This window comes from Ascaphus truei, chromosome 2 (assembly GCF_040206685.1).
Source record: "Ascaphus truei isolate aAscTru1 chromosome 2, aAscTru1.hap1, whole genome shotgun sequence".
Lineage (NCBI taxonomy): Eukaryota > Metazoa > Chordata > Amphibia > Anura > Ascaphidae > Ascaphus > Ascaphus truei.
Genome location: NC_134484.1, coordinates 226,701,516 through 226,721,567, shown reverse-complemented (window position 1 = coordinate 226,721,567; position 20,052 = coordinate 226,701,516). Strand labels below are relative to the sequence as shown.

Genomic DNA, 20,052 nt, shown 5'->3' with positions numbered 1-20,052 from the left:
GGGGAGAGAGAAGGAGGATTCTCTGAGAATACGGAGGAGTGGCGTAGATTGAGACAGCCAGCAGTGGGATTTCAGGCTGGGTACGAGGCTATACATAGGAGGTAAGACTATTTCTCTTACCTCTATTACCCTCTCTATTACCCTCTCTATGGGAGGAGTGGCTCAGTGAGTAAAGACAATTCCCGGTGTCGGCTCCTTGTGACCTTGGGCAAGTCACTTTATCACCCTGTGCCTCAGGCACCAAAAACATAGGATTGTAAGCTCATTGAGGCAGGGACTTGTGCCTGCAAATGCAAAGTATATACAAGAACATGCTATTATTATTACTACCCCATATTTTGTCCCATAAAAGCTGCTTTCGTTGGCGGGATCCCGCTAGGGTCCTTAAACGGAGTGTAGCTGCAATACTACGATTCCCAGGACACACATCTCTTCTGACGGACTACGCACCGTCTCTCCCCTGATCCACATTCAGCTAGCCAGCTACTTATTACGCACCCCAGAGCTCACGACGGCGCCTTTCTACATTTCAATACTAACAGTGCTAGCCCTGGCTCTCGGTGCTACAGTGCGAAACCACTGACGTCACTAGCCTGCGCCGCAATCAAGCGACCCTCTAGCGCTGACTCAGTGGGAAAATCGCAAGCTACCAAATAAGCTCAAGCAGTGATCGGGAAATAAAGGCAACAAATGCCAAATACAAAATTTGTTCCACATTTCCCTACTGAGGAGGTCAACTACCGCTGTGCGGGTGGTTCCGGCATCGGGAGTGACTGTATGGACATTCAGACAACTAGACACGAGAACGTCTTCATTGACCGGAGCTGAATCTAATGAGGACAGCGGTCGTCCACGGAGTGGGAATCAACCGATACTCGAGTGCTCTAAACATGCCCTGCCTAATTGATTGATTACTCTGTACGTGCATACCTTACCACAAATAATTGTTTTATTATATATATATTTTTACACTATGAGAGTCGTGCGCTGTCTTCTTTTCTTTTCATGTTTATCCTCATGATGTCGAGCCATCCATTCTGACGAGCAGCAGACTCTCTCACATTGGTTACGAGGTTTTATAATAATTTTTTGTCACATTGTCACAATTGCTTAATACCTTTATTTTGGGTGCACAATATAGAATTAACACTATTTCGTTCTTTATAGACGCTTTCAGACGCTATATTATTACACTAATTTTATATTGGATTCAATAATATATACACAATTGGTGTGCAGTTGTTTTCTTTTAAGGTTCTGCACACCTTGGATTTGCCGGATCACAGAGAGGGTGTACAACAGGTAGTAGGCACTAGCCTTTATTTGTGTTGCGCTCCAATTATTGTTTATGGGATACTGCCTAAGGGAGGTTGCAATATATGGGGATCCTTGGGACTTCATTAGGCGCTTATTCCTCCCCTGCGTATCAAAGATGGCCTGATATCTTGGGCAACATAAGGGTTTCCGGACTTTAACATGACTCATACCCTTGGAAAAGTTTTCCTGAGCATATGGGAAGTCTGAGCACCATTTCACACTGGACTTTACTGTTTATTTGGAAATGAAACACAAATTATTTTTGAAGTGAAACTGTAGATGAATTTGCTTCGTGGAGACGCAAGTAATGTCACAGAAGTTACGTCATTGTGGGCAAAAGAGGAGCTTGGTGCATGCGCAGCAGTCACAGGCGCACGGCACAGGCAAAGAAGAAACAGCAGGCACTTGAGACGGAGACACACACACAGACAGAAACACAGGCAGTCAGACAGACACGCACACACACACAGAGATACACAGAGATACACAGAGATACACAGAGACACACAGACACACACAGACACACACACAGACAGAAACAAAGGCAGTCAGACAGACAGACACACACAGAGACACACACAGAGACACACACACAGAGACACACACACAGAGACACACACACAGAGACACACAGACACAGAGACACACAGACACAGAGACACACAGACACAGAGACACACAGACACAGAGACACACAGACACAGAGACACACAGACACACAGACACACAGACACACAGACACACAGACACACAGACACACACACACACACACACACACACAGACACACACACACAGACACACAGACAGACTCACACAGACACACAGACAGACTCACACAGAGACACACAGACACACACAAACACAAGGAATTCACAGTTAGTAAAAATATACAAGTGCAACTAGCTAAAACAGGGGGGGGGAGGGGGTGCCGAGCACGCGCATTATAAGTCAAACTTCTTTCCGTTGTGTTTTGATTTTTAATTAGAAACATCACCATTACAAATACAATTCCTGTGAAAAAACTGTGACAAAAGACAAAGAAGTTTCACTTAAAATGCGCGTGCTTGGAACACATACTCTTTAATTTTTTTTCTCGAGGGCCTCTCTGAATAGGGGAGTGTTTATTAATTAAGTGTTTCCTCTACCCTTATCCCACTGTCCTTTATCGGGAGACAATATAGGCGACAGGAGGGTGACAAAGCGGGTTGTGCCTGTGCAAACTCTTATTGAACACACATTTACTGGGAGTAGCCAGATTAAATCAAATCCCTCACCTTAATACATTTAAAAAGTCAGATTTTGAAGGGAAAAAAAAGCTTACATCACCCAGATTTAACCCCTTAAAGATGTCACCACCATTAGTACACTTTGGTACTAGGAGGAACTGCCCCTTAAAACTCCATTCTTAGCATAAACCCAGCGCGGATTTCAAGATCCGCCGCCCCTATGCGGACATGTGGCGGACGCCTCCTTGCTGCTGCCTTCGTTCTCCTTCCGAATTGCAGCATTAAATGACCCCACAGGCGTCACCAAAGAGACATCGCACGGAGTCGCGTTGGCGACATCCATGGCATCATTTGACACTGCAATTCGGAAGGAGGAGGGTGGCAGCAGGGAGGCGCACGCCACATGTAAGTGCGTTTCCATCAGGCCCGATAGGCCCGAGAGCGCGGCAAATGTATATTGTGGCGGACATTTTTGCCTCCCCTAAATGCTGTCACCCTAGACCCGGGCCTTTCGGGCCAAATGGGAAATAGTCCACTGCATAAACCCTATTCCCAATGTACTTTAGACCCTATATCTAAATAAAAACCAATCCTTATCACAAAGCCTAACCCTTATTGTGCATACACATTCCCAGTTAGCTCAAACTCCAACACCCACCACATTTTATATATATATATATATACACACACACACACAGTGGTTGACAAATCACCCAAAAATCTACTCGCCAAACCAAAAAATCTACTCGCCACCAAGTCCCGCTCCCAATCCCGCCTTGCTTGGTGTCGGCCTTAGGAGGTCACCACGGGGTAAAATCCAGTCGCCACGGGCCTGTATTTTAATGGATTTGTCGAACACTGTATATATACTGTGTATATATATATATATATATATATATATATATATATATATATATATATATATATATATATATATATATATATATATATATATATATATATATATATATATACACACACACACACAAAAGACTGCACTTGGATGACTGCTGCTGGCAACGCCCAGTCAGTAATGAACAATAAAATCTAAGTGGATCTACACCAATGTGTTAATGAGCCATATATATTCCACTAAATATCAGACATGTATGTCCCAGCATGAGTAGCCAAATTAAATAATATAAACCAATTAAAAATAGTGCTGTGAGGCACAGCCTTCCTGAAGAAACTGGGGCTTAATGTTAATGTTGAAGCTACCCACCCGGAGAACATGGAGACGCGTTCTCCTCGTGCAACACCCTGGGTGACTGTGTCCTCCACCCCGGCGGACAAGAGGAAGGAGAAGGCGGGGGAGAGTGTCAAAGGTTCTTAAAGGGACAGCGGGACGAGTTTGCTGCTATGTGCTGTTAAAGTTTGCTAAAAAACAGAATCAGTGAAGTTTAAGTTCTGGACTAAAGCCAACCCTACGTTAAGGATGATGGACGACCGTAGGCCTTTCCGGTAGTTACAAGGCATCAGGGAGAGCAGAGGGGGCGCCCGGCGCTCAAAGTTAAAAAAATTGTAAAGTCCCCCAAAATGGCTGAACAGATCTTACCTGGGGAAGAAGCAGGAAAGGCGCGGAAGGCTCCATGGCGGCGATGGTTTCGGCGCGAAGGAATGGTGAACAGAACAAGCCCGCCTCCAGCTACACCCTTCACGACCAGCGGACGGCCTCCAACTGAGCTTACCTCGCCCACATCGCTGACGTCACTCGGCAGGATCTCACGATACTTCGATGCAAGCCTGATGATGTGGGAGCAGCGACGGAAGCCCAAGAGGCACACAGCGCCGGAAGTGACGCAGTACTCCCCGGCAGGGGTGCGCGAACTCCACTGCCGGGGAGGAACGTGCGGGGATGAGGGTTACGGGGGAGGACAAAAAGGAGGGAGGGGGAGAGCGAAGCGGAAGAGAAGAGGGCAATCAGAGGAGACGGGCCCGAAGTTAGAGAAGGGGAGCCCTTTACAAGTAGGTGGAGAGGGACCAGGTGGGCGGGATAAATTCAATTATAACATATAGAGGTTCAGGGTGACCAGTAGCCTGTAGTAATACATAGGGGGTAACAAACTAGGCAGCCGCGGCATAGACATTAGGTGTTGCAAGGTCACAAGCCAGGGGTCCGAGTTCAGTTCAGTTCAGCTCAGAAGAGTTAGTTCTAACTTCTTGGGAGCAAGGGGTCACACAGCCACATTTAGGTTAGGGCTGAGTTAACTACCCTAGAGTTAAAGGGAAAAGTTTGGTTGTAAAGGTTGCAGCTGTCGACGGGTGTGGGGACTACCACCAACCTGCCCGTAGGCATGCGCTGTTGGGGCGGGGATGTGGGCCCAGCTTGCATTCCCGTCAAAGACCTGGGAACTCATGACCAGAGTGTGGGGCCATGGATCTGGACTGGGAGGGAGGAGGGTCCAGAGTGGAGGAGTCACTCCCGGGCGTCGAACATGAGGTCCTTAGAGGCCACTACGGTTCTATTTGTATATGTCTGTTTCCTCTGTTTTTCCCTTGTGTTTCCTCCCCCCCCCCCCATCCCAGATCCCCTCGGCAAAAGAGTGAAGGTCAGCAGAAGCCACCAACGCAGAAGGAAAGTCCACTACGCTCCACATCACATAGGTAGGCTCTGGTTCTACTTTAGACATCACAAATCAATTAACACAAAATCATGGCTGTAACATTTCTATCCCAAAATGTTAAAGGGTTTAATGGCCCGAAAAAACGTAAGATTGCCTTCTCCGAATTCAGACGGAGGAGAGCAGACGTTGTTTTCCTCCAGGAGACACATTTTAGCACTCATAATAGCCCAGGCTATTTAGACAAGCACTATAGGCAATTTTTCCTGTCCTCAGCCAAGGAAAAGAAGAAGGGAGTAGCTATCATATTTCACAACAAATCCCCCTTCCAAGTAGAGAGAGTGAAGAGAGACACGAAAGGGAGATATCTCATTTTAGTAGGACTCTTGCAGCAGAGTAGAACGACACTGGCGTGCGTCTACGCACCCGGTGAAAACGAATCTCAGTTCTTTGATGAGTTCTTCCAGATGCTCCAACGGTGGGCGGAAGGGAATGTAATTCTCGCAGGTGACTTTAATAAAGTCATTGACCCACGCATAGATCGATCCCCATTACAGCAGAAAAACAGACGGGAGGGCAACGGACCTTTGTTAAAAGGTTTGAGACAGGGGAACCTAGTCGACATTTGGAGGGAACAGCACCAGGGAGAGCGTAGTTACACCTTTTATTCCCATCCCCATGACAGTTACAGTAGGATCGACCACTTTTTTGTCTCAGGTAGAATGGTCCCACAGATTTCCGACACCAAAATACATGACATTACATGGTCGGATCATGCATCGATTGAGCTAAGATGCGCACAAATTAGGCCTACTAGCCCGGAAGCAAACTGGAAACTCAATGAATCGTTGATCAAGATACCAGATATAGAAAAGACGGTTAAGGAGGAAATCTCTCGGTATTTCCAGACCAACCTCGGCAGTGTGGAGTCCCACACAACGTTGTGGGAGGCTCACAAGGCCACGATGCGGGGGGTACTGATAAGCATAGCAGCCAGAAGGAAAAAACAAAGGGATGCCAAATTGACTCAGTTATATAAGAGGTTACATGAGCTCTCTACACTACATAGCCGATCAGGTAGAGGGGATACACTAAAGGAGTTGAAGGATGTAAGGATTGAGCTTAACCTCCTCCTTACTTCCCAGGCCAAGAAAGATTTGAGTTGGACACAGAGGAAGTTCTTTGAGAAAGCTAATAAACCGGACACAATGTTAGCCACCAGACTCCGTAATAGGAAACCAAATTACAACATACAAACAATTAGGACAGAGGCGGGGGAGTTATCCTCCAACCCCAAAATTATAGTGGAAGAGTTTAAAAAGTATTATGCACAGCTATACTGCTGCGGCCGAGTTTATTCGAGCATTTGCCCGTTCTCGGCCGCAGCAGTAGCCTGGCGCGCGCCGGAGGGTGACGGGCGCGCGCCGAAGCAGCGGAAGAGCGCCCTCCGATCGGGGCGCTCTCCCTCCCGCTGCCGGGTCCGCCGGGTCCCCCGGAACCCCCTGCCTCCGTCCCCCAAATCGCGGGACACCAGGGCTCCCTCGGGGAGCCCTGGACGCGCGTGCAGGGGGCGCACGCTCCCGATGACGCGTGACCGCAGGGGCGGCCACTAGCAAGCCGGGAAATCTCCCGGCTTGCGGATCTGGCCGCAGTGCAATAAACTGTGTCGCCAGTGTACAATGGGGAGAAGGTGGTCCATAACGCTAAGACAAGCAGTAAACTGCAGAAATTCTTAGCAGATGCGGCACTGCCACAACTGAACAGCTTGGAGAGAGAGGCAATACAGATTGAATTCTCACGGGAAGAGTTAACAGCAGTGGTCAAAAACTTAAAGTCCTCTAAAGCCCCGGGCCCGGATGGGTTCTCCAATCTTTACTATAAAAAATTCATAGGCGTACTTGCCCCGCATATGCTCCGGTTATTTAATGGAGTCCTAGCAGGAGAGCCCTTCTCAGAGCAGATGCTCCAGGCGTCGATATCCTTGATTCATAAAGGGGACAAAGATCCCACAAATTGCCAAAGTTACAGGCCGATATTATTGATTAACACGGATGTCAAAATATACTCTAAATTACTGGCCAATCGTTTAAGTGTTATCCTGCCGAGGCTGATCCATCCGGACCAGGTTGGCTTTGTTAGAGATAGACAAGCGGCCGACAATACTAGACGGATTATAGATATAATTGATTTTGTAGAAGCCAACAAGGTCCAGAGCTTAGTCTTAAGCTTAGACGCGGAGAAAGCCTTCGACAGTATAGACTGGCCATTCTTGGAGTCCACGCTTGGGGCATTTGGGTTTGGAGATAAAATCCTAAGGGCAATAAAAGTGCTCTACATTGCGCCGGCAGCAAGGGTGATTCACCAGGGTTTCCCCTCAGAGCTGTTCCGAATTAAAAGTGGTACGAGACAAGGCTGCCCGTTATCGCCCTTGCTTTTTGCCCTATGCATCGAGCCACTAGCAGCCCAAATCCGTAGTAACCCGGACATCGCTGGAGTACAAGTCCACTCGCAAGAACATAAAGTGGCATTGTACGCAGACGATATTATTCTGACACTCACAAAACCGCTCACCTCGCTACCTAACCTGTTTGAGCTCCTAGAGAGATTTGCCCAGATCTCGGGTTTCAAGATAAATCAGACAAAATCTGAGGCACTTAGCCTGAACATTACCCGGGAGATGGAGAAACTGATTGAATTCAACTTTGAGTTTAAGTGGCGATCCACATCTATAAAATACCTAGGGGTGCATATCACAAAAAAGATAGCCTCCCTATATCAAGCAAATTACCCCAGTCTATTGAAGACTCTAAAGAAGGAACTGAAAGACTGGTCAGCATATGGTATTTCATGGATGGGTAGGATCTATAGTGTCAAGATGAACATCCGCCCCCGGATTTTATACCTGTTTCAAACTCTTCCGATACTCGTGGTGCGATCCGACATAGCAGGGTTACAAAACTCGATCACAAAATTTATTTGGAAGGGTAAACAACCACGGATAAACGCTAAAATGATGCAGAAACCTAAGGAGGCGGGGGGACTAGCAGTTCCGAGCTTACTGTCCTATTACAAAGCGGCGCAATTGTGCCAAATCACGCAATGGCATGGGGACCCGGAGCTACGGAGGTGGGTAGCACTAGAAAGGGAGGCGTGTGCTCCGCTGGAGCTCAGGGATCTAAGCTGGTACCCGAGGAAACGGGTAAAGGACATAAAGGAACCTCTAACCTCTGTGCTCAACTCAATATCGGTCTGGGACGCAGCCAAAAGTAATCGCTCTCTAACCTCCAAACACACACTAATGGCCCCTTTGTACGGTAACCCAGACTTTGCTCCTGGCCTGGCGGGTAAGAGCTTCCCGCTGTGGCGACAATTAGGGATTAGAAGACAGAAGGACCTGGAGGGTAGTAACACCATTAAATCATTTGATCTATTAAAGTCAGAAAAGGACATCCCTAACACAGAATTTATTAGGTACCTCCAGGTTCGGGCATTTTATAATACACACCCGGTGAGAACACCGTTAACAAATTGTTGAAAGGCTCTGCGTGCAAGGTACAGACACGCGAGGACTGATTTCTACTTTGTACAGAGCTGTGGTCAGTGCTGACAAAGACGACACAAACAAACCCAGATTTATGACTCAATGGGAATCAGATTTACAGGGCACACTAGAAGACAATGACTGGACAGCAATATTTAAGGCCGCAGCCAGTAGCTCCATCTGCACGACATTGAAGGAGAACTCATATAAGGTTATGTTAAGATGGTATCTCACTCCAGTTAGATTGGCTAAATTTGTATCGGGCTCTTCCCCGCACTGCCGAGGACAGAGCGATCTGGTGCACATGCTGTGGTCGTGCCCGAAAATTGTACCCGTTTGGAGCCAGATCAGAGATTGGTTACAGAGGATTTTGGGCCTCCAAATTCAGCTGGACCCGTGGCTTTTCCTATTAAGTAAACCCACAGACGAAGTGTCAAGAACGGGGAACAAATTAATAGCACACTTTGCAACGGCTATGAGGTGCGAGACCGCAGCATTGTGGAAACAGAACGCAATACCATCAATAGGAAAAATCAGAAACAGAATTTAGTTCGTATGCCAGATGGAAAAGTTAACGAGTTTAGTTAATGACACTGGCTCAAAATTCCAAAAGGTCTGGCTGCCCTGGCTGGCACAGACAGATATTCCAGGGGTGAGCGATGCCACAATTTGGCTGTGATTGATTCAAGTGAGTTCTCCTTGGATGGGCAGTATGGGCTGTGGATAGGACAAGACGTGAAGACTTGACGGCGTGCGCCCTCATATAGAGCCGGTAAAACGCGAGCAATACTGAACAAGTGGATGCATGCGAGCCGTAACACATAAGTGGCGAACATTAGTTGGAAGCAGATGGAGAACGGCCTGATATATACTCTTCCCGGACCCCCTCCCCTTTTTGCCCCCCCCACTCCCCTTTGTAGTCTTTGTCTTGTTGTCTCCCCATCACGTGGTCTGTTCTATGTTGTACGTCCTAGAAAGCCTAACTGATTATGGCCTTGATATATTCTGTGCATATTCTATGCAAAAACCAATAAAAAGAGTTAAAAAAAAAAAATATTTTAAATGCCCAATACCCAAAAAATGTATTAAATACTAATACAAAAAAATATATATGAACAAAAAAATGACAATACTTAAAACATAATATCCTTGTGAGTCCAAAAAATGAAGTCCAATACAGCAAATCAAAAACACTGAAACAGGAAACAGGCAGCATTCTGATAGGGCCCAACGACCTCCCCACTCAACCTGTATAGAAAAAGAAAAGAAAAAAAGCACCCAATTCTAGTGCATACTGTATAAAAAATGGATTTAATGTTCCAAAAACCTCAATGGCTAACCTCACAAACAATGAAGATAAAAAAGCATGTATGAGATCAATACTCATGCTCCGATTTCTCAGCAAGAAGCTTCTCCTCTGCTCAGCTGCTCCGCAGACCAGTGTGGTCCTCGAGAGTCTCCGTCCAGCAGGAACTCTCGGCACCAGTGGTTTCTCAAATTCTTCCCCCGGGGAACACAAACCAGATGTCCCTGGTTCCAAGCAAGGGGGAAGGAAGGCGGCGGAAGTGACAGGACACAATGGTAGCTGTCTTTGAGTGAGGTGGCGGCAACTAGCTCAACAAACGCTAGGTCATCCACAGCACATTAACCCTACACGTTTCATCAGACTTGCTGATTATATATATATATATATATATATATATATATATGTGATAAAAAATCACTGGCACTCCAATAGAAATTCAATAATGAATAGGTGCATGTCCCATATAAATAATAAAAGTATACATTACCGCATAGCAGCAAAAAGGGAGACAGCACTCAGGTGAATGAAAATAAATGTATTAAATACAGCACATAACTCCAACGTTTCGATCCCACAGGGGGATCTTCCTCAGGGTGGTGCAACAGACACAGGACAGTGAGTGACTTATATACCCCAACACCCAAGTGACATAAACATCTCCACATCATCAGAAAGCATCATCATCGGGCGACAAAACAGCTGTGCATAATACAATTTAATTAGATCATGCTCCAACTCCATGTCTGTACTCCTATTGGGGAATCCAAGTCACATGATCAAACCCAAGCTGTCAGTGTCATTGCATGTAAACAAACTGATGCTGCATCAGCAGGCCCGGTTTTCAAGGCAACAACATGTGTGCTCAACTCTTTAAAGGCAGCAGACACCGGTGGTTGTCATGTGTACTGCACGTGTATAGATACACCACTGCAAATGTGTATGTGCTCTAGCAGTGATGAATTTACTTCTAAACAGCACCTAAGAATAACAGATACTGGCATGCGTATATCAGTAGAATCCTATGACAGATAGAACCCGCTGTAATCCCAGTCGGGTAACCCATAATAAACCTGTCGGCGTCACATGCTGCATGGATATACATAGGTTGCTAGTTAACCCCTAGTATACCAGTACTGCTAAAGACACAAAGTGCGATCAAATAAAGGAACATACTGTCTGTAGAACTACATAAATATACAATATACGGACCTGCAAAAATGTGGAATAAAGAACACCCAATACACAGTGAGGGTAAAGTGAAGAGAACCGGGAGGGGAAAATAAAATCAATGGAAGAAGCTGAACGACAAGAATATACAAGCTGTAGTAAAATATACTGTATAATAAATGCCTTTTACATAATCATTTTGAACTACGCTGATCCATGTATACATACAGTTGATGTTGAACAGTAATAATTACAAAAAATTACAAAAAATTACAAAAAACAACCCAAGTTCATGTCCTCCTGAATGAGGACATGAACTTGGGTTGTTTTTTGTAATTTTTTGTAATTTTTTGTAATTATTACTGTTCAACATCAACTGTATGTATACATGGATCAGCGTAGTTCAAAATGATTATGTAAAAGGCATTTATTATACAGTATATTTTACTACAGCTTGTATATTCTTGTCGTTCAGCTTCTTCCATTGATTTTATTTTCCCCTCCCGGTTCTCTTCACTTTACCCTCACTGTGTATTGGGTGTTCTTTATTCCACATTTTTGCAGGTCCGTATATTGTATATTTATGTAGTTCTACAGACAGTATGTTCCTTTATTTGATCGCACTTTGTGTCTTTAGCAGTACTGGTATACTAGGGGTTAACTAGCAACCTATGTATATCCATGCAGCATGTGACGCCGACAGGTTTATTATGGGTTACCCGACTGGGATTACAGCGGGTTCTATCTGTCATAGGATTCTACTGATATACGCATGCCAGTATCTGTTATTCTTAGGTGCTGTTTAGAAGTAAATTCATCACTGCTAGAGCACATACAGTAGCGACATCTTTTATTCGAGTAAATGCCGGCGGCATGCCGGGATCTACCCCAGCTGCCGCCAGTCAGAAACGCGCGCCGCCGCGTTTCCCCCACGCACCCCCCCTCCACATCGCGCGCAATTACCCCCCCAAAGACACCCCGCAACCCGGCTTCTACTCTGCCCCTCTGCTTCCCCGCACCCCCGCTTACCTAGATTTGAACTCCAGGGGTGTCGGGGAAGCCTGGGGAAGCCGGGGAAGACGGGGAAGCCGGGCGCGCTTGTGACCGTGACGTCACAGTGCGCCGCCACGCGCCGCGGCTACCCGCTTCCCAGCCTCATTCAGCCAGCGGCATTTGCTCGAATAAGAGCTGCCGCTGCTGTACACATTTGCAGTGGTGTATCTATACACGTGCAGTACACATGACAACCACCGGTGTCTGCTGCCTTTAAAGAGTTGAGCACACATGTTGTTGCCTTGAAAACCGGGCCTGCTGATGCAGCATCAGTTTGTTTACATGCAATGACACTGACAGCTTGGGTTTGATCATGTGACTTGGATTCCCCAATAGGAGTACAGACATGGAGTTGGAGCATGATCTAATTAAATTGTATTATGCACAGCTGTTTTGTCGCCCGATGATGATGCTTTCTGATGATGTGGAGATGTTTATGTCACTTGGGTGTTGGGGTATATAAGTCACTCACTGTCCTGTGTCTGTTGCACCACCCTGAGGAAGATCCCCCTGTGGGATCGAAACGTTGGAGTTATGTGCTGTATTTAATACATTTATTTTCATTCACCTGAGTGCTGTCTCCCCTTTTGCTGCTATGCGGTAATGTATACTTTTATATATATATATATATATATATATATATATATATATATATGTCAAATGGAGTGATACTGAGTGTGGCCAATGTATACAACAAAAGAAAGGGGTGCCCAATGCTACATCCAATAGACAAAACATGTTATTGTGCATAACCTAGAGACAGGGTGACCGGTGACCTTGCTGAAAGAATACAACTACAATTTAGTCTGCCTGATTACACAGTTTCTGTACTTTGAAACTAAGAATGGAGGGTGAGTGGAGCTAAACCCTTCTTGGGGAAAGCAGCATCTAGGTTTTGTAGTGACACTAGGCCAGTCGGGATTCTGGTCAGTTAGCCCAGGGGTGAGCAAACTTTTTATGCCGAGCCCCCCTTTTCATCCATGAAATTTCTCGGGACCCCCTGCCTGATGTAATCAAAAAAAGAATTTATAACACAAATTACATCACTTAAAAATAAATATTATGATATTTGTCTAATAGTGTCCCCATTTATGCTGTATTATTAATCTCTCTCTTCCCGCCACATCAGGACCTCTCTGCCCTCTTCCAGTCTCACACTCCTCTCCCAGTCTCTCCCTCTCCAGGTATTTCTCACTCCCCCTCCTTCCCCTCGGTGTCTCCCCCTCTCTCCCCTCATTGTCTCCGCCTCCCTCCCCCACTCTCTCTTTCCCTCCCCCCAGTGTCTCTCGCTCTCTCCCTAGTTTCTCTTTCCCTCCACCCAGTGTCTCTCACTCTCTCTCCCTCCCCCCAGTGTCTCCCACTCAGTGTCTCTCACTCTCCCTCCAGCCATTGTCTCTCCCTACCCCCAGTGCCTCTCTCACACTCTACCTCCAGCCATTGTGTGTCTGTCTCCCTCCCGCCAGTGTCTCTCTCTCCCTCCCTCCCGCCAGTGTCTCTGTCCTTCCCTCTATTGTCTCTCTCCTTCCCTCCAGTGTCTCTCTCATCCCCTCCAGTGTCTCTCTTATCCCTGTCTCTCTTTCACCCCCTCTCCCCATGTCTCTTTCACCCCCCTCCCCATGTCTCTCTTTCAACCCCCTCCCCATGTAGCTCTTTCACCCCCCCCTCCCGATGTAGCTCTTTCACCACACCCCCCCCTCCCGATGTAGCTCTTTTACCCCCCCCTCCCGATGTAGCTCTTTCACCACCCCCCCTCCCGATGTAGCTCTTTCACCCCCCCCCCCCTCCCCATGTAGCTCTTTCACCATCCCCCCTCCCCATGTAGCTCTTTCACCCCCCTTCCCCATGTAGCTCTTTCACCCCCTCCCCATGTAGCTCTTTCACCCCCCTCCCCATGTAGCTCTTTCACCCCCTCCCCATGTAGCTCTTTCACCCCCCTCTCCCCATGTAGCCTTTTCACCCCCCCTCCCCATGTAGCTCTTTCACCCCCCTCCCCATGTCACACTCTCACTCACACACCCCCTCCCCATCTCACACCCCCTCATGTCACTCACCCCCCCACACTCTCACCCCCTCTCCATCTCACTCACCCCCTCCCCATCTCTCACCCCCTCATGTCACACTCACCCCCCTCCCCATCTCACACTCACCCACCCACAATCTCAGTCTCACCCCCACATGTCACACTCACCCTCACCCCCTCCCCATGTCCCAGTCTCACACACACTCCCTCCCTCCCCATGTCCCAGTCTCACACTCCCTCCCCATGTCCCAGTCTCACACACACTCACCACACTGATGCAGGAAGCAATAATGCTGTGTAGCACAGCGCCACCTAATGGCCAAAAGTGAAATTGCAGCTACAGACGTCTTTTTTTCTCTGCTCCTGGCAAAATCGCCGCCCTGCCTGCGCCCCACCTAAACAATCTTGCGCCCCCCCAGGGGGGCGCGCCCCCCAGTTTGCGCACCGCTGAGTTAGCCCCACAGAAAAAATAGGGAGTATTGTATGACAACGCTCTTCCCCAATATAGATGACCTAAAGCCAGGTAGCTTCCCTTTAAAAAACATAGATTTGAATTAAAGATGAGGCCATGCTGAATATGTAGGGGCATATTTACCCAGCAGTGCTCTGGCACAATACACCTTCCGATCCCAGGAGACACCTTAAGGGACCTTCTGTAAATATGGGCCTTAATTAATCCTTGTGATGCTAACTATTTTTACTGTGACATTTCATGACCAGGAGTGCCAGGAAATAGTTAGTTTAAAGGGACAATCCCTCCTAGTACCCAAATGTACTAATGGCAGTGACATGTTTAAAGGATTACATTTTGTGACTCATGCCTTTTTACCACAATCTGACACTGTAACAGGGACTTATCCCTGTTTGGATAAAGCTGCCTCAGAGCTCTGAATCCATCATGGAGCTGGTTAATTGCAGCCACTCAATTAGCCAGTCTCCACCTAGAAAAATCAGAGCTCTGTGAAAAAACCTCATGTGAGACACAGGAGAGATTTTTCCTCAGCACACAACGGTGCTGACATGAGGAGAGGGTCTTGAATACACAGGAGGACTGTGTATAGACAGCAAGACACAAGGGGACCATGTCACAGCAGACCAGGACTAATACCAGGGATCAATATCGCCAGACTGAACACGAGAGTTTATAAAATTAATTTATTGGAAAAGTATATCCACAACAGTACATATAAACAGACAACACACATACTTAATCGGGGAAACCCTGCAGGCCTAGTTGCATGGACCTCCTTGCAGAGATTTCCCCTGTTCACTCCTTGCCCAGTGCCTACAGGACTGGTTTTCAGGTCCGAGACCAGCACTGGAGTGGACACTGAAGTTTTTTAGTTGTCACGGCAACACCTCTGTAAGGCCTCGGACATGGTCAGCGCTTATGCGCTGACCCGTGCTGAACCATGCTGCTGCTCGGCACTGAGCCCCTGCAGCCGCAATGAGAGCGGCTTTAGCAGGGGCTCGTGCACGCGTCCGCACGCTTGAGGAAACGTGTGTCTGACAGAGGTTTGAGATTTTCCTGCTTGCCGGAGCGCAGGGACGGTCACGTGAGCGGTTCGCCCAATGAGGGCGAACCAGCTCCGTGACGTCACTGGCCCGCCCCCGGCCATCCCCCTGATGGCGCGCTGTGTAAGGCCAGGGAAAGCACCGCTTTCCCTGAGCCTCAGCGCACCTCAGCCCGGACAAACTCACTATGTCCCAGGCCTAACTCTCTGCAGGCTCTGTTGGCTCTGTGTCTTCCTCCCCACCTTTTTATACACTAAACCCACCAATTTGCAACATGTAGGGCCAGGTGCTGCCTACATGCCCAGGCCCTGATTGGTGGGTAAAAACGAAACATAACATTTGCAACATAACAAAGGTACAAGGAAAGGTCACACACCACTTTGCAACAATTCTCCTGCAATACAGTTAACCCCTGCTTCCTGAGGTGCTGGAGCCAGGCAAAGACATAACATATAATACATAATACCAATGTAGTATTGACAGGTAGGGGTAATGCAGGGCTTAACCTTTATTAAAATTAGCCATATTTACCCCTACCGTCACAAACCAGACCTCTTTTCCTGGACACAGAGGACACAGGAACCTGCCAGAGGCTGGACCCTCAAGCACACCAAGACACCTGGACACCACTGACCTGAAGGGCCACCTGCTATAAGGTACCGCTGAGACTTTGGGGTGGTATGCTGGAAAGGCCCCCCCCCCCCCAGGCTTCCCTTCCCCCAAGCCTTGCAGAGTGCAGAGAGGGACTGGGAAGTAAGTTAGCCCATACAAAGGGATAGGTGTTTTTTGTTTTTGTATATTTTTGTTTGCTGTGCTGTTTAAAGGGACAGGCTCAATAAAGCCATATGTTAATTTCACCCTAAACGGTCACTATTTGCATACCTCGGCACACATCTTGTACAGACACCTTTAAGTATTTTTAAAAAATTTTTAAAAGTAAGTGTATGATATCATTGTATATTTAACAATAGATCGGCAAAACCTCCCACTCTTCCTCCCACTATCTTCTCTTTATTGGTCCACTGATTCACACAGGGTGAGAAGAGCAGATGAAGCACTTCAATGACAAACACTACCCTGTGTTCACTGGCCCCTCGGAAATACAATTTGTAATTTATTGCCAAAGGAAAAAAAGGACTCAGATATTTGTTTTTAGGAAGGTTACATTGTTTTTTTTTTTTAAAAAAGGCCAATTACCTTATTTAACTAAATGTTATTTTTGGTTGGATTGTACCTTTAAATGGGCAATGTCTCCTAGGACCGAAGTGAACTAATTTCAGTGACATGTTTAAGTGGTTCCCCCTCCCTTTAACTTTATTGGTTCTCTGATAAGGCCAGGGAAAGATACGGGTAAAGAAAACACTTGTTAGACAAACACTTTCCCATTCATAGGCCCCTAAGAAAATCAACTGTCCGACTTTGCGGGATTGTACCTTAACTGTTTACAGGGGTGAGCAAACTGGGAGGCACGACCCCCAGGGGGCGCAACATTTTTCAAGAGGGACGCAGCGCTTACAGAAGCCCCGCCCTCTTCCTCCAAGGCTTTCAAATTAAATGCCGGGGGATCGCGTGAGGCCTCTGGAACGTCCCTTACTTTGTCTTCAGAGACGCATAGCCATGGCAACATGACCCCACAGCGTCATTTGACAAGGTATGGAGGGGGGCTGAAAAGTTTGCGCACCCCTGCCTCAACCAGACCACTTCGAGAAAGCCTTAGACTGAATATTTGGTCCTAGGAAAAGTTACTGAAGACTGTTTCCAGCAGAATTTGGGTAACTTTAATTCAGGCAAAGGTAAAGTACAAAGAACAAAGGAAACCATTTCCTTTATCCGAATCCTCATATGCCAGCTAGCCCGTCTGCTGATCAAGGAGCCTTCAATGCTTTTCGGAACGCAATATTAAAAAAAATTCAAAATGTCCATGTATATATATCCTTACCTCTGTCCAACATGAAATACATGATTATTTCTGCAATCACATGCGAAAGTAAAGCGAGAGCGAGTAAGCGATAAATTCTCCAGGGAGTCAGGACAAGAAACCTGGAAAAGATTAAAAATCATATATTATGTACAGTAATCTCATTTGAACATTTTTATGCTTGTCTCCTTATAAAAAACAGCAGAGACAGTCTGGATGGCACCCAGTCTGAGTGACCATTTATGGGTAAATTATCCACAAAGAGCAACATTTACAATAGTTGTACAGTAATGACTCATGTTAATGGCACTGACTGTATCAAAACATACTGTGATATCATCACTGTCCTCTAGGGGCCGAATAGGGCAGCTATAGAACTTTTGCAGCCCGCAGAGTTAATCCTCTCTGGAATAGCTGTTCACCTGCTGGCTAATTAATCAGGATGGACTCCCTCAGTGAATAAGGAAGTGTTTAAGGCAAACACAAAGTGATGAGAGAGAGAGTGATGAGAGAGAGTGATGAGAGAGAGAGTGATAAGAGAGAGAGTGATGAGAGAGAGAGTGATGAGAGAGTGATGAGAGAGAGCGAGAGTGATGAGAGAGAGAGAGACGAAACTGTTTTCCCCAGAGAAGGGGGGAGATAGGAGTGCTCCCCAGCTGCAGAAGCTGGTTACAGAGGAACCTACAAGGAGAGTTTCTCTGGGCTCAGGTGGGGCCGAGATCCCCTAAGAAGGAAAGGACGCAAGGCCTGTGCTGAAGCAGTGACATCTGATCCGGAGGACTTACAAACAGATAAGCAAAAACCCTTTGTTATTTCTGTGTGCAAAGACTGTGTAGATTGGTGTATATGCCAGGGCATGTTTTAGCTGGGAACCAGTATAGTTGGCCAGCGGTCCTTAGAGATGGCTGAAGAAAAGTCAGTTAGTTTCCCTAACGGGAATATGATTTGATTTTATTATTTGGTTTTCTTAAAGGGACGGTGGGCCTGTTGTATTGTTTAATCCCTGTAAATAAACCCCTGCATAGAAAATACAGTGTTTCCGGCCTTAAATTGGGACAAAAGAGACTGCAACTTGGTGTGGGCATAACAATACATACAGTATCACACATTTGCCATATCCTACATACTACTATAATCCCTACGCTCACACACATTTTTAACTCCTACCTCTACTCTGGTACCTTTCCCTCCTCCTTCAAGCATGCAACAGTCATACATTACACAAAAACAGCAAACTTGACCCTACCTGTCATTCTAACTATCATCCTATCTCCCTCCTGCCTTTTGCCTCTAAACTCCTTGAATGTCTTGTATTCTCTCGCTTGCTCCATTTTCCCACCACTTACTCTCTCCTAGACCCTCTCAAATCTGGTTTCTGCACTGTTCACTCCACTAAAACAGCCCTCTCTAAAATAACTAACGACCTCCATGCTGCCATAGACAGGGTTTATTACACTCTGCTCATATTACTCAACCTCATATTAAAGCAGCATTTGATACTGTGGACCACCCGCTTCTCCTTCACATTCTCATAGTATCCGTAACAAAACTTTTTCCTGGATCTCCTCTTACCTCTCCCATCATACTTGCAGTGTCCCTTTTGCCAACACCTACACCTTCTCTATCGATCTCTCTGTGGGGGGTCTGTCCTGGGACCCCTTCTCTTTACACTCTCTCTAGGTGACCTAACCCCTGACCTTATCTCTATCTATCTCTCTGGGGGCTCTGTCCTGGGACCCCTTCTCTTTACACACTCTCTCTAGGTGACCTAACCCCTGACCTTACACCTGCTGTACAGACCAAAGTTTCTGAATGTCTCTCCACTATATCATCCGATTTAAACTTAACATGTCAAAAACTGAGCTCCTCATATTTCCTCCCAAACCTGGTCCTACTATCTCCTTCCACATTACTGTTGGAAGTACAGCTGAACCCCGTTATAACGCAGTGCTTAGGGGCCACCGAATAAGACCGTGTTATAAACAGGATCACAAAAATAAAAAATAATTATCATGGCGGTGCGTACACAGCGCTTCACCGCGATCTGTAGGTTCCTTATTTCGGCGAGAGGGCATGGCCAAAACAGGTTGGGTGGGCATGGCCATGACGGGGGGCGGGGCCATGACACAAGCACCAAGCAGCTCACAGCACTGCAGCAGCCCCACAGAACTGAGAGCACTGGCAGAAAATAATCAATAAAGAATTCAAAATAGCAGGTGTTCATTCTGTGTCAGCACTGATAGGGCATTGGAGTGGTTAAATGCAATACTACACAGTTACTTTACAAATCCTACTCAACCTCTACCTTCTTAGCAGGTCTGATTAATAAAGGTTTGTACAATGTACACACACAATATACACCTGCTCAATGACTGGAAAGTGTGTTTAATAGATAACTAGAATTTTACAGAAACTGATCAGTTTTTG

General features: G+C 46.6%; 1 protein-coding gene across 1 annotated transcript in view; it reads right to left on the bottom strand.

The window, feature by feature from the left end:
- The window catches only part of RETREG1 (reticulophagy regulator 1), a 167,925-nt gene that overhangs the window by 113,865 nt on the left and 34,008 nt on the right, over window positions 1–20,052 (bottom strand). The window contains exon 2 of the mRNA XM_075585924.1: window positions 17,647–17,747. Within this exon, the coding sequence (XP_075442039.1) occupies window positions 17,647–17,747 (101 nt within the window). The remainder of the gene's footprint in view (window positions 1–17,646; window positions 17,748–20,052) is intronic.